This window comes from Nannobrachium achirus, assembly GCF_963921795.1.
Source record: "Nannobrachium achirus genome assembly, chromosome: 17".
NCBI classification, from domain to species: domain Eukaryota; kingdom Metazoa; phylum Chordata; class Actinopteri; order Myctophiformes; family Myctophidae; genus Nannobrachium; species Nannobrachium achirus.
Window position 1 is genome coordinate 25,662,017 of NC_137824.1, and position 16,204 is coordinate 25,678,220.

The 16,204-nt window shown below is 43.3% G+C and overlaps 1 protein-coding gene across 1 annotated transcript in view; it reads left to right on the plus strand.

Moving 5' to 3' along the window:
- Positions 1-6,211: 6,211 nt before the first annotated feature.
- mid2 (midline 2) overlaps positions 6,212-16,204 on the plus strand; it is a gene marked incomplete at its 3' end in the record, with an annotated part of 77,543 nt that continues 67,550 nt past the window's right edge. The window contains exon 1 of the mRNA XM_080745495.1: positions 6,212-7,030. Coding sequence (XP_080601621.1) covers positions 6,224-7,030 — 807 coding nt within the window. The 5' untranslated portion in view covers positions 6,212-6,223. The remainder of the gene's footprint in view (positions 7,031-16,204) is intronic.

A 16,204-nucleotide genomic window follows, 5' to 3' on the forward strand; every position in this document is an offset into this window, starting at 1 on the left:
GGCTGTGCGATAACAAGCAGATAAACCATCTGATAAATAGCAGTCAAGGTGAATATTGTGGAAGGGCATTATGTGCAAAATGTGTGCAATGGCTGAGACAAACGCACAAACAAGTGTGTTCTCCAGCACATTTGACTCTCACACGCGAGCGAGCGAGCGCGCACACACACGCACACACACATACACACAAACACACACCCTAGGTTGCTGCCCGTTGCCTCTTATCAACATAACATTATGATTGGCTATAGGCTGTTATTCATTTATCTCCCTGGTAACGAAGTTTGTGGAGACGCCGCTGTTTGCATGTACAACCACATTCTCAGTACGCTGCCCTTCCCAAGCAATTAGCCAACGTTTAAATCATTTTGGCTTTGAACATAGCTTGATGTCAGACATGGTTGTGGCATGTAGGCTGGAGAACGACGACGAGACTTTGTTGTCGCAGATGTCTTTGAGCCTCTGAGCTCAAAGACATTGTTTTATCTCGAGACGGGGTCTTCAGCTGGTAACATCTGCTAATGGTTAGCAACACGGCAAAGCGCTCTGCTCGCCGTAATCCCAAAGGTCACAATAATATTTCAGTACAAGAACCCAGGTTCAGGAGGAGAGGACGCCACATTGTCAGAAATAAAGCAAGCTATAGTACATCAGTGTTTCTCAACCTTTTCAGGCCGCGACCCCCAAAATAATCATATTTTAACTGGGGACCCCCCATCCTGACGAGCACTAAGAGTTGAGGCATTCCATTTTGTATAACACAATTCTGTTGTGAAAATAGCAGATCTACATGCTCACAACGCCTCGCAACAATATTTGAGAATTTGGCCAATGTTTAAGTTGTCATTTTAGAGGTATTAAAAAGTCCTTAAATTGTCACTTTAGAAATGTGCATATATCCTCTATACACTTAAACCTTATGTTGGTTTGTTTACTGTTGGAGTGAGAAAACAATGTTGCACATTAAGTTAATCATCTGGGACCCCCCAAAATAATTTGGGGACCCCCCCTGGAGGTCCCGACCCACAGGTTGAGAACCACTGTAGTAGATGAGAAGGACAGACAGACTCACTTTTTTTTACACTTAGACAAACCCAACAAGGAATCAAACAGACAGAGATGATTGCGTTGTTTGACATAAATTGGATACCAATTCATTTACTGGTATCCAGATTTATGGTTGATTGATTTATATGATGGTGCCATATCTGATCAATTTGCACAGAGACGTGGAGAGGACATAATTGGGAGATAAGCGTGATTTTAGGGCGCAGCGTGATTTTAGGGCAAAATGTGTAGGAGCAGTGTACAAAAATGTGTTTGAAAAAATGGGACTGATGGTGGCGCTATATGGGACAGATTCATGTTGACGGATCTCTTGGCGCCGCTGAGGCGGACGCGTGGGTACCGGCCCCGGCTCTCCCGGGCGCTCCTAGCCCGAGTTACGGCATTTTATGTGCGCTGCAGTGGCGGGGGTCCTCCACTAGGGGTGTGACCACTTTTGCATCCATTCTGGAGCACCAGGAGTCGGTGGTCCCCGGGAATTCCCCGTGAACAGTCCCGTTAGGGTGGCCATTTGGTCATTTTTGCACTTTTTGGTGGCGGCGGAAGGGGGTCCCTGGGGGTCCCTGGAGCTCTGGGGGTCCCTGGAGGTTGTGGAGGTTGTGGATTGGCAGGCAAGGAGTGTGTGTGCAAGGTTTGGCATGGATTGGGGCAACGGTGGCGGAGATATGAGTTGGGGAAAAGTGTGACGTGACGGACAGACTGACAGACAGACAGCCGGTGGAGGTTTTGGTAGTAACTGCAACCTGACGGTCGCAATTACCTTTGAGTGGAGTCACGGACTGATCAACAATATCCTACTTGCTTTTGTAGCCTACAACTCTTTTTCTTTTTTAATTGGGTGGCGGGCCCACAAAGAAATCAGATATTAGTTTCAGAGCCATGCTGTAAAAAAACTACCGATAACAGCCCTAAACACTAAACAGACGGCAGAGAGAAGATTGTTAATGCTACCGCTAAAAGTAAACGGGAAACAGCTGTCCTCAAGCAACTGATGTGATTTGGCAATCAAGTAGCACTCGTCAAGAGGGGCAATAGAGTGTCTTCTACCACTTTTTCTAGTCACGTGTTCAAATACTGGATTGTGATTGGCTTAAAACAGTAGTAAATGAGGCCACAATAGCCGGAATGTGTGAAATGCCCGGATGTACATGCAAATGAGGCACATTTCCGAGATCAATACGCGATGAACGCATCCGGGGACTTCAGGAGGGAGTCGGAACCCATGGTCGGAACACCTTTCCCCCCACCAACAAATGACGGTCGCAGCCGTCCTATATTTACTAACGTGCGTACTATCGTCGCCGATTTATTTGGATCCAATGCAATCCGCCAACTTTAAAGCCCCTTTTCTCTGAACCTATGCCTTTCTGGAAGCGAACAGCCTCTATTTACGGCCAGAACGGTGCTTTTAACTGACGTTAGCTTAGCTGTAAGCTAGACATCTGTCTCAGCAGCGACCGAGTATTTCCCGGTGAATCTGTGCGCAAAGGTGGGGGCTTGGGAGTGTGCACCACTGACTATTGCGGATGATGATGAGGTTATAGTATAGCTTAGCTTTTATGTATTGAAAATGAGAGGCACTCTTGCCGATTTAGTAAGAGACTCGTCTCCAATTGCAAGATATTTAAAAGTTATTTGGGGCCATGATGATGATGATGATATCCTTTTCTTCCCACAACTAAGGATTTTATATTGTCTGTGTTATTGTTTACAACCACTGAACCACAATTATTCACGTGTGGCAAGATTCACTCGTTTTTAGTAGGCTATATAGTGTAGGCTTAGAAGAAGCCTTTTCAGAAGTTAATTTAATGTTTTCCATTTAATGATTTCCTTTATCCTCATCTAATCTTGCGCTAATGCACCGTATGCACGCTGTTTAAAGGCCGTGTAGGCTTTTCAGAAGTTAATTGAATGTTTTCCATTTGCGCTAATGCACGCAACTGTTTTCGCCAAGTTTATATTATTATTATTTTAGTTGTTTCTCATAAGCTCGCAACCCTCCTTGCTCATCGGCCCCCACCTTTGCGCACAGATTCACCGGGAAATACTCGGTCGCGTCTCAGCATGGAGTTGGCGCCATCTGGTGGTGAGTAGAAGATGTTGTTTGTGGCACTATTTGTTGTTATGGCGGAAGTTTTATAGGCAATAATGATTGTAACTTAAGATCCTTGCAAGTTACAACTATGTGTTTTCTTTCATGTATATGGGAAAAAGTGGTAGAAAAGCTATTTACCACTCGGGGTCGGACATTATGCTCTGATAATGTCCTGTGTTAGGGGGTTATCGGACTCGGCTTCGCCTCGTCCGATCACCCCCTAACACAGGACATTATCAGAGCATAATGTCCTCTCACTCGGGGTAAATTGCTTACTTCTCAATCTGGTAGGCATTTCAAAATAAAGGTTTTATTTTATTTTAATTTTTTTATGGAGCTGTGGCGTGCTGCTTTGCCTATAGCTCCGCCCCTGTTCACTGCGGGCCCCCATGAATGTTCTTATAGGGGGAAGGGGGTTAGACTGGGACCCCCTTTCATTTAGACTGGGACCGCAATTTTTTTGCAAGTCTTATTTCAAATCCTTCTAAGGTTTTTTTTAAAAACCTATGTTTCAATGTCAGAAGCAAAATGTGTGGTACAAAAGTTTGCTTAAAAATACATATATTCAAAGATTTGCACACATTTTCACGACTTTTAAAAAATAGCAGATCTACAAGCTCGCAGCGTGGCACTCTGTGCCGTGCTGTGAGCTTGTATATCTGCTATTTTTCAATAGTTTAAGTATAAAATAATTAATTCCCACTTTTCCTTGTGACGCCCTGTGTGCACCTACAATCAAAGTTTGTGTATTTGCTGAGATTATGAATGTTTGTGGATTTGCTGAGATTATACTGCATACTGTGCTTTGTTTTAACATCTAAATCCTTATTGAACCGTAGCAATGCAATTCCATCAGTCCCATTTGTAATTAGGTAATTGACCACAGTACAGAAGGGAGTACATAATGACATATGGGTCTTGGAGCAAGCTCAAGTGATCGTTCTTGTTTTAACTTTTTTAATCTACTGTATATTCATGGTAATTAATTGTTTACTGTGTATGCATGTTGTTCTGGCCTTGCTACACCACATCTTTCTTCCTGTAAAACATTTAAAGGACCCATGTCCGTGTACACAATGTGCACTGTCTGTGGTGTTCAGAGAGGCTATAACAGACTTGAAATCTTTGTTAGGTTTTAAAGCTGATGATCTATTACTTTTCATAGCAGCTACATCTCAGTTGATAGCATTTCATGGACATTTACTAAAGCAGGAAAGGTGGACATAATCTTTAGTGAACCACTTCACTTAATGAATCTTTCATGGGCTGTCATTTCACGATTCCTGCTTCATTTCTTTAAAGGTGAAATATACACTGGGAGAAAGAGAGAACGCTGACGGGGGGTATTGGTGATTTTTCATGCCTGTGCCTTTAGGATTACCTGTGGCAGGCAGCTTGATGCACATGCTGCAAGGTGATGAGGCTGGGTAGAGAGGCGGCTGATCTGAAATCAATTATCTACTGTACCGTCATTTTGACTCCAGAGAGTGAGGCCCATATTCATTCATCGGTTTGCACTAATTACAAAAATTGACTTTTCACGCTATTCACTATCACTGACCTCACTGAGAGTAGATTGTGTGCCGGCAATTAAATAAATCCACATTGTTTTTTTTTTGTGTGTTTTTTTTTTTCATTATTTTGCATTATTAGTTCTAATCTAATTGTGAAACAGATAGAGTTATGGTAGGTTTTTCCTCATACAATACTAGATTGACATTTCTGTTGTGGGGTCCTGAGCCTTTCATGAGGAGTCAGGCAGTTTAGTATTGCTCTTGCTGTTAAAATAAGGTTGATAATATATTAAATCGCAGCTTCTCCTGCAGCACAACTGGGTTTTAAGCAACAGTGCAAAGGGGACACAATTATAGAAAGGCCAGCCAGACAGTAGACCGACTCAGACAGATTCAACCTATCCCTAGAGCAGTCTGGGTCATGGGGAAAGAGTGTGAAACATAGAAGAGTGGCAAGAAGAAATGATCAGAGACAAGTGGCAGTAATTAGGGAAATGCACCAGAGAGGAAAGCGAAGATGGAGAGGAGGGGGCAAGGAAAAGGTCCTGTGCTTCAGTGGTCTAAAGAGAATTTACTAAGTACTTTACTTGAGTATTTCCAATTTCCTGGGATCCAAATATTGTACTTTTACTCCATTACAATTATTTGAAAACTGTAGTTACTAGTTACTTTGCACATATACATTATAATATTATAAAACCCTATTGCGATGCGTTGTGAGCTTGTAGATCTGCTATTTTCAGAACATTTTACTTTTACTTTTGGTGCTTCAAGTACATTTTGATGCCAACACTTTTGTACTTTTACTCAAGTACATTTTGAATTCCGGACGTTCACTTGTAACAGAGTATTTCTATATTGCAGTATTGATACTTTTACATCAGTAACAAATGTGAGTACCATTTCCTATCACTGCTGTGCTTATAGGCACGCTAGACTACAAACGTATACTGTAGAGTGCAGCTGAACGGACGTGAAGGACACAAAGCTGTCAGGGTGTTACAGAGATGGAGAGGTCCCCCGTTTTCTACCAGCTCCGCTTTCTATCCCCTTTGCTGCTTATCTATCTGTCTTCTCTGTCATTGTCGATGACCCAACCCATCTCTCATTCTCCCGTCTTTCAGCTTCAAAGTCCACGCTCCCTCTTTCCTCCTCTCTTCCTAGTCCTTCCTCTTCTGCTTGGAATTAGGAGTGATGTGTTATACACTGTCAGTGAACAATGGAAGGTACCAGAACAATGTGTGCAGGCTGGATGTGATCAGACTTCCAGTGCCTTTCTTGGACCAAAATGTGTGGTGGACCTGAAGCCAGTGTCAGTGATGGTGAACAGAGTTATTGAATTAAATCAGTGAATTGAAAGTAATAACTGTTATTCATGCTCTGCAACTGTCCAACAGAAAGAGGACATGACACAATTATAGCAAGTTTTGTTTCAAGGCCTTAATTGGAGATCAATCCTGTATTGACTGCTTGTCTTTTGTTCTTGGCAGGTGACTAGCCAGCTTTCGTGGGATTTGATGTCACCTCTAGATCGGTTCAACTGAAGATGGAAACACTGGAGTCCGAGCTGACCTGCCCGATCTGCCTGGAGTTGTTCGAAGATCCCCTGCTCTTGCCCTGCGCCCACAGCCTGTGCTTCAACTGTGCCCACCGCATCCTGGTCTCCCACTGTTCCACCAGCAAGCCACTCGAGTCCATCTCTGCCTTTCAGTGCCCCACCTGCCGCTACGTCATTACGCTCAACCACCGCGGCCTGGAGGGCCTCAAGCGCAATGTGACCCTGCAGAACATCATTGACCGCTTCCAGAAGGCCTCCCTTAGCGGCCCCAACTCACCCACCGAGAGCCGGCGCCTGCCGCTCCAGCGGCCCTACAGCGGCACCATTAGCGCCACTATCGGCGGCGGAGGCGGCACGTGCGGCAGCAGTGCCCGCAGCAGCAGCCCGGCCACCTCCAGCCACTCCCACGCGCCGCTCTCGGCCAACCACGCCAACGCCAACCACAGCGGCCCGGCCGCCGTGGTCGTCGCCATGGACCCGCGCATCGGCTGCCAGTTCTGCGAGCAGGACCCGCCGCGCGAGGCGGTCAAGACGTGTGTGACGTGCGAGGTGTCGTACTGCGACCGCTGCCTGCGCGCCACGCATCCCAACAAGAAGCCCTTCACCAGCCACCGGCTGGTTGAGCCCGTGTCTGACACGCACCTCCGCGGCCTGACCTGCCTGGAGCACGAGAACGAGAAGGTCAACATGTACTGCCTGGTCGACGACCAGCTCATCTGCGCCCTCTGCAAGCTGGTGGGGCGCCACCGAGAGCACCAGGTGTCCTCGCTCACCGAGCGCTTTGATAAGCTCAAGGTCAGTCCCCTTTTGTTTTCATGTCAGCTCACAAAGCACGCCATGACATTATGTCAACAACAGGCCCCAGGTCTGTTTTCTGCCCACATCTTCTTGCTGTGGCTTGTGCCCATATGGCAAGGTAAGGTAAAACATGGCCTGGTACCAGGGTGGAATCAGAACTAGTATATCGAGGTCCAATTGTATTCTGTGATTGTCAGACCAGGGAGATTAGCTGTTGCTTATCTATTTTCTAATTCACAGCCTGTAAAATGTATTATGGTGATCTCTCTGTTTTCAGTTTGCCAAACAGCAAATTTCATTTTAATCCATTTAAATCCCCACATGGGGTATTTTTTTTTCTTCCCTTCACACTTTTGTTGACTGTGAACTTTCAGAGCAGCCACAATCGCAGCAAACACAATCCCACCAGCCATTGTTCATCTCTCTGTACAGAGAGAGAGAGAAAGAGAGAGACAGTAAACAGTAAAACAGAAAGAGAAAAGGAGAGAGAGAGAGAGAGAGAGAGAGAGAGAGAGAGAGAGAGAGGGAGAGCGAGAGAGAGCGATAGAGAGCACGTCATTATAATAGTCGATGAGCTGGCATTCCCCATGGCCGTTGAGCTTTGAGGGGTTGTGCACTCTGTGCTGACCAGTTCCAAACACTAGGATTGCTGAATCAGGGAGAAAAAACAACAGGGAGAGGCACTACTAGCTGGAGCTAATTCACACACTAAAGACCTAAAGCTGCTTGCTAACATTTGCCAGGGCCAATAAAAGCTTTAAGCGCTGGCGCACGGTATGTGGTGCACCTGTGTGTGTGTGTGTGTGTGTGTGTGTGTGTGTGTGTGTGTGTGTGTGTGTGTGTGTGTGTGTGTGTGTGTGTGTGTGTGTGTGTAGATCTAGTATCAGCATTCTATTACACAGTAGGTCCCATTTTTCAGCATTTCTTTTTCAAAATAAAGTTTGATTATTATTTCCTTGAAGTGCATTGAAGTGACCTTGAATCAGTTGCAGCTCTTAGCCTATAGTTATAGTTGGGCCTAAGTACAGTAGGTACAATGTATTTCAAGGGATCTCAAGGGATAGTTTTGTTTAGAAGATTTGCCTCTATTATTGTTACTTTTTTTTAATCCCACAATTTTGTAACCCATTTTTTCACTCAGTGCTAATTGCCTATGTAATCCTGGGCTCTGCTCTCCCTCTGCCACGCCTGGGGAGACAACGGACTGACCTCATGCTTCCTTCTATGCATGAGGAGTCCAAGTTGCTTCTTTTCACCTGACAGTGGAGATTTCCCTGGTTTGGACGTAGCGCGTGGAAGGAACACGTTATTCCAACCAGTTCCTTTCCCCTCCATCAGGTGCCCCGGCTGGCCAGGGGGAGGCATTATTGAGACCAGGATTACGTGCATGTTTTTGTGAGGGTATCAACCCTAGGAGACACGGGGAGAACATGCAAACTCCACACAGAACTATTATTGTTACTTAACAAACTGAAGTCATACACATTTTGTATTTATTCCTTACACTGCATTGCAAAAACAATAGAACTAGAACAGAAAATAGGCATTATTATACTGTAAACAAACTTCCTCATTTAGCAACTGACAGCAGCTTTTTCCATTCAACATCCAGATTCCTTGTAATTAATATGCCTTTGTTGAGACTGCCTACATGAAGGAAATTCCTTTGATGTCATCTGCTGTCCCCCGGGTCCATGGATGTGAATATGTCCACAACTCTGTCGCATCAAATGAATGGCATTGTGTAACACAGTAAGGGAAATGGATACCTGAGAAAGTACTACCTAGTCGGTCTCAGGGCTCTCTTTGTGGAGAAGAATGGTTTATACATTGAATTGTCAGTGCGTGTCTTTTGTCTCCATTCTCCCTTGCAAAGGGAAAGAATTTTAATGGCAGCATGCATTGTAATTTCACTGTCACTCTATACAACAGTGCAGGTGTTTTGAAAGAAAAAGGAAAAACAATTCCCGAAACTGCTTCAGCGGTCTGTTTTGGAAGTTTAATCAATCCATTGAGACTCGGGAATAGGAGAGGGTGTTTTCAGCGTCGTCTCTGCTATCCATTAGAATCCAGAATCCATTCCAGCTTTAGGTGAAAATGTAACCTTTAATTCACCCTGTTGTGTTCTTTCCGATTACTGCCGCCGATTCATCTATGCTCTCAACTCCACACTTGTACACCCATGACACTCCGCCTGTTGGTCACCTCTCATCGTCTTAAGGCCTCTCCATACTTCGACCGAAACCGCCGTTTTCGGTCAAAAGGTCCTTTTCTACCATAAAATTATATCCCTCGGGACTTCTGAAAAGCCCGAGGGACTTGCGCGTCGGAAAACACAACTCACCGAACATTTCGGTCGAAGTATGGAGAGGCCTTTACTCGTGGCCAGTCACGCGGGGCGTGGGGATTGATTTCACTTATATCGCAATTAAATTAGTGACTTCTTTTTTATTTCCCCTGTCCTTCTACTGCCCTTATTGTCACTAAGACCTTCAGAGAGCTTAAGCAGCGTGGCCTCCCTGGCTGCCTCCCCTCTCAGTTCATGGCTGGATGTGGTTCATTTGAACATCCCCCAGCAGACGCTTTGAACCTCCCTGACATTCAACTCCCCGATCTCCCCCCAGAACCTGGGAGGGAACAAGCCCCAGTCCCAACCGTGGCCCACTTCCTCAGTGACAGTTAGCCGGTGGTGTAAAGTAACTAAGTACATTTACTTAAGAACTGTACTTAATTACACTTTTGAGGTATTTGTGCATACTTGAGTATTTCCAATTTCCAATACTTTTACTTCTACTCCATTACATCTCGGATCCAAATATTGTACTTTTACTCCACTACAATTATTTGAAAACTTCAGTTACTAGTTAGTTACTTTCTAGATATAAATTATAATATTATAAAACATACTGTACCTAAACCACTTTAGCCCTATTTTATACATAGGCTAGCATTGCATTGCGACACCGATGTGTTGTGAGCTTGTAGATCTGCTATTTCCAAACATTTTGTACTTTTACTTTTGGTACTTTAAGTAAAATTTGGAGCCAATACTTTTGTACTTTTACTCAAGTACATTTTGAGTCCTGAACTTTTACTTCTAACCGAGTATTGCAGTATTGATACTTTTATTTAAGTATAACATGTGAGTACTTTTTCCACCACTGAAGTTAGTGAGACCAGTAGCGGCAGCTGCTCCTAACGTATAATCATCATAATGCTTGCTTGTTCAGACAAAGGCAGAGGGGAGAAAGTCGTGTTTGTTTACAGCTAACCAGGAAGAAGCCTCGGTTAAAGGTTTTGGGAGGGCCGCACAGGTTTTGTATTGCACATTACGATTGTGTATACTCAACGGTCTTTCTTTGAATCTCACGCTCTCTAGCTATCTCTTTTTATCTACTGTACGGTAATTTCTTTTACGGCGTAGCACCAAAGGGTTCAGGCATTCAGAACAGGATTCGTCTGTATCTCTGTATGTACAGTCTGTATCTCTAAATAGACGCTGTGATTCATCTCCTCATGAGTGATGTTGTTGAGCCGTGCATCTCAGTTGTTACCAATACATTGTCCAATACATTTTCTGCCGTACGAACATAAGAACGCATGCCCTTCCAGTTATGCAATAACTGCCCCCCCCCCCCCCCCCCCCCCAGTGACATCAGTACTATGATGTTATATGAAGGCTATCACAGATCTGCATATGGGCATAAAAGGGACACAGACAGACGACAGATACAGAGATGTTTGGAACTTTGGTTCTGGACAACTGCTAATTTGAACGAACACACCCTCAGGTCCTGATACAACGCCAAGTTTTAAGTGGGACCATCCTCAAGAAATGCCGATTACACGCATTTATGTGCACTATTTAAGAAAATAAAATAAGAATTACACCTTAAGTCACCTTTCACATTGCTGGAAATGTTCTTTTGATACTTCCAGAATCAGTCCTTGAATACGGGTACAGTAAAGTCCTGCCCCTTAACTTTTGTTTTGTTTTTGTCCGAAGATAATCTTATGCAAGCCTTTAGACCAAACAGCATATTTCTTGTGCAGACTGTTCTTTTCACATACAGTAGGTTTCATACCGTTTTAAACATTTAACTTTACTTTTTGTACAATGCAAGTCAATGGGCCATGGATCGGGCTGAAACCTTTCCCAAATTGTGTCATAGATATTTCATAGAATAGATGACTGACATCACAGGCTGGACACAAGAAGTCACGTTTTTCCCATGTGGATCCCGATATCGACATGAACTGATTTCTTTACTCTTTGATTTTGATCTGAGACATCAGAATCATTTTGAGATATCCCTACAGTATATGGATATTTAATGCACACCAATGCACATTCTTCCCTAGTTGGTCTTTGATCAATGCAAATGATTTCCTTCACTTCCCTCTGTTTGACCCGAGCAACTCTCTCTTTGACCTTTGACCTTCCTTGGTGTAGTTTGCTCACAATACAGTATGTTGTGTGAACTGGCACTGAATGATTTTCACACATCAGGCAGCAAGGTGGGTCTCCCCTCAGGCGAAAGAGAAGGTGTGAATCTCAGGAGAGAGGGATCGTAACAAGTACAGAGGTGCTTGATGACAGAACACGGCACTTCTGTATCGTCTAGAAAGCGAGTTAATTCCCCAGGCAGCTCTTGAACAGACAGAGAAAATAAATGGTCAGATTAAAATGTTTTCTTCTTTTTGTTTGTTTGTTTGATAGGCCTTAAAAGACTTATATACTGTAGTATACTGTATGTATGTAGTGATGGAAAGGTTAGAATGACTCATTCTCTGCTGTCACAGACTGGTTAATTGTCACTTAAAGGACATTAACTGCTTGCGTTGACATCAAGCGCTAATGTGATGATATGCTAACAAAGCGTTTCAGATCCAAAGTGACACTGTGGCACTCGAGCGTGCATGCGCCATGCGTGTGTGCGCATGTGCATAGTCTGCATACACATGGGGAAACATTTCTCTGTGTCTGTCTGTAAGTAAATATTGATGTCTGCGTGGATGTGGGTTAATGTGGCTCTCTCTTAACATCTTGACAGGACTCAAAGTGGTACCAATACAAAGGAACTTGATGTACACACACAGTATACTACGTTAGTTCCATTGAGCCAAGACGGAAAACACAATTGTTTGATTGATCATTAAAATAAACACGCTCTGAAAATACTCGTGGCCCACGCATCTGATCACCTAACAGTGTTAAGTGGTCAAATGGGTGGGTCGCGGACGCCTTTAGGGTAGGAAACGTTGAGAACCACTGGTGTAGTGCACTGCTAGAGCTGGAGGCTCACCACAAACCCAAACACTTCCACATAACAAAGACAGACCACGAGCGCAGTCAGCGCACATACAAATACACACCACTAACATATAAACAAACACACACCACAAATACACGCGCATATACAAACACAGAGACCATGCCGTGCACATACAAGTACGCGCTATGAACGTGCACACAAACACACACCACAAACGCATACAAACCAGGGCTCGAGACTAAGGGACTCCCGAAGTCCCGGGGACGTAAAAATATATATTTGGGACGCAAATTAATCTCCCCTGGGACGCAGACGGGACGTAGAGGATTTTTTTGAGCCAATGGCGCATATCAATGTCACTGCTCAGTGTCCAAACTCGCAGTATGAGACTCACAGAAAATGAATATGATGTAAACAGAATGTTAATTAAGAAGTTACCACAGGCAGTGCTGATCATCCTTTTCAGGTAGAACTTAGTTGCTAAAATGCTGCGCTATTTGAAGAGATTAACCAGCAGAATGAGGCAGAGAACAGACTGTCAATCTGGGTTAATTTACAACTAGTGGAAAATAGCCGATCTACAAGCTGTGGCTGAGAGATAAATCTTAGCATCCCCGCCCCCTGCTTCGCCACATAAATAGTAACGTTATATGATTTGGATTGTGATTATTAATGAAAATGTAAAACGGAACGTGATGTCAACGCACCAAGCACAGACACATAGCCTACGTTTAGTGAGCAGCACGAGCAGTTGTTTGAATATAGGAGCAGGACACATTGTAATTAGATCAACGGTTGTTTAACTTTTGTCATCTCTATAAACCTATAGCCTATATTCCCAAATACAAGACGTTACGTTCGTCAAAGCAACTTCATCACGACCAGCCGTGCAAGCTGGCATTCATTTCACACAGAGTTCCCGTGCTGTGTGGCGGCTTATTTTCTCCAGTAATCGTCTCTTATTTAACTCTCAAAAACAACCGGTCCGCTCATAATAAATAACTCCATTTCGGCTGCAGTTCATCTGAACCGCTTGCTGTGAAGCACAACAGACCCAAAAAGCAGACTCTCCACTCGATCAAGCATGGCACTGGTTATACTTCTTTCAGTACGACGGTATTGTGCGGTGCGGTGAGCATATAGACGATCTAAAAGCCCTCAAAGCCCAGAGGATGCGTCTAGTTGTAGGCTTGTAGATTAACGCGCAACACGTTTGTACGGACAAAGTACAAACCCAGTTTTACCGTAATTCCTCCAACAGTCGTGCCAAGGTTATTATAGTAAACTAAAACTAACTAAAAAACGAAAACTAGAATGGAAAAACATTGTCGTTAACTGAAATAAAAATAAAAACTACGCTTTAAAAAAAAAACTAAAACTACCTGTAACTGAAACGGTATTGTGTGTTTACAAAACTAACTAAAATAAACTAAAATGATAGTGAAAATCTCCTTAGTTTTCGTCTTTGTCAATTTATTTTGGATGGATGTCCAAACTATTTTCATATATCTATCTTCCTCCTTCTCCCTCTAATCCTATGCTCTAACCTCGCGTCGCCAGGCTCTTCTCCCTATCTCCCTCTGTGCCAGTTTACCACGCCCCTCGGACACGCCAAAATACAGAACCTGGTATCATGGTGGTTTCAAAAGTTGGAAGAAAGCGCAGAGTCCCTTTTGGGATTACTTTGAATATGATTGTGTTTCAGATAACTCAAGGGGAAAAACCTCACAAATCTAAAAGTCCATTTGAACAGCACGCATATTAAGAAGGCTAACCTAGCGTACCTTGACAAGGTAAAGGACACCGCCCCAGGGGAGCCAAAATACAAAACCTGGTATCATGGTGGTTTCGAAAGTTGGAAGAAAGTGCAGAGTCCCATTTGGGATTACTTTGAATATGATTGTGTTTCAGATAAGAGTAAATGCCTTGTAGAAAATGATAATACGGCGGATAAGGGGACAAACCCCACAAATCTAAAAGTCCATTTGAACAGCATGCATAAGAAGGCTAAACTAGCGTATCTTGACAATGTAAAGGACACCGCCCCAGGGGAGCCTCCCTCCCCCGAGACAGATGCCAATCCTCGGCCAGGCAGCAGAAGAAGAAACCCATGAACAAAACAGTCATATATTCTGTCATTTTGTTCCTTAGGCATGGAATGATAGTGAAAATAAATTATTGCCCTTTGCTGGGGATCCCCTACAACCCCCTCAAGGACCCCTGGGGGTCCTCGGAGACCACTTTGAGAATCACTGGCTTGGTTATTAGAGTATATAAAAACCACCAGTTGGTGAGGTCAAAGAGAGAAGTTGTATGTCTCAACATTTCTGCCACTCTCCACAATATGATGTTTTGTTGATTTTTTTATTAGACAATACTTTTTCCGGAAATGTTTTAATCTCACCCCTAACAAATACCCCATATTACGTAAAAGACTAAAACTAACACTAAAACTAATCAAAACTAAGCTTTTTCAAAAAATAAAAACGAAACGAAACTAGCAACCCCACTTTAAAAACTAATTAAAACTAAACTGTAATTGAAAACAAAACCTCAAAACTAATAAAAATAAAAACTAATGAAAAAATCCAAAACTATTATAACCTTGTCGTGCATGATTGGTTCTTTAGTTTACCGTATATGACAGTCACACCAGCAAACTGGCTGAGGTAAGATTTTTAAAAGCCACAAATGACAGTATAAAAATAGAAAGGATTGTCAAGCCAATTTCACCAGCAACAACAACAATATAATAACAACAATAACAATAATAATACATATTATTATAATAGTAATACTAATAGACCTGCAATAATTTTTTATTTTTTTTATTATTTTTTGGGACGGATTACATTCATTTGGGGACGGTTCAATTTGTATTTTGGGACGGTCCCGGGACGTAGGTGAAAAAAGTTAGTCTGGAGCCCACAAACACTACAAAATGCAGATATAATCAACTGTAAACATCTTAGGCATTTACAGTAACTGCACAGCTGCAAGTCAAGTGGTCAGCAAACCATGATGCCTCTTGCTCATCTCCCACGCATGCAGTCACGCACTTACCGGTACTCTTTACTTCTGTCTCTCTCTCTCTCTCTCTCAGTCTTCAGCTCTCGGCCTCTGGCCGATCTGTCTTGCTTCAGGTTGCACCATCATTCCCATCAACCCTCGCTCACCTACGTTGGCCGGCCAACATTATAACATGCAAAAAGAGAACAAAAGGTAGTCAGGACAGACGAATGGCAGATCTACAAGCTAACAATTAGGACTGACCCTACTAGTTGTGATTTCAAAATGATTTTATTAACGAAGCATAACATTGACAATCAAAATCCATCTGGAGGTCATCTGGGATGCAATCGGTCTCACTCAATCTCGAAGGAGACGATTATGAATAGCTTGTAGGCTAGCTGCCATTACACCAGGTAGGCTACAACTATCGTGCCTACTTATAATTAATAATCAGAGTCAGATTATCCATATATCCCAGTGGTTTTCAAACAGTGATCCAGGGACCACCAGTGCACCTTGAGCGGGGTTCCAGGTGGTCCCCAACTAAATGGAGAATTGGTAATCAAAGCATTTTACACTCTCAAGAGTTACATGATTGTTAAACATCTGCATTACTTAATTTACAAGAAGTCTACACAATTAGACAATGTTGAAGAATTGTTATTTTGATCAACATTTGATCCCGTTATCCCTCCTATGCCACATCAATACAACATGGAATTGTGGACAAATCCCCAACGATAAGAAAATATTCTAGCTTTTGGGTCTGAGAGGATAAAACTTGGTCCGTGGCTCAAATGCCAAATAAATAATGGACTGTGATATGAAAAGAGTTGAAAACCACCAATATATCCTATTGCGTGCGTCTGTGAGCACCACAGAG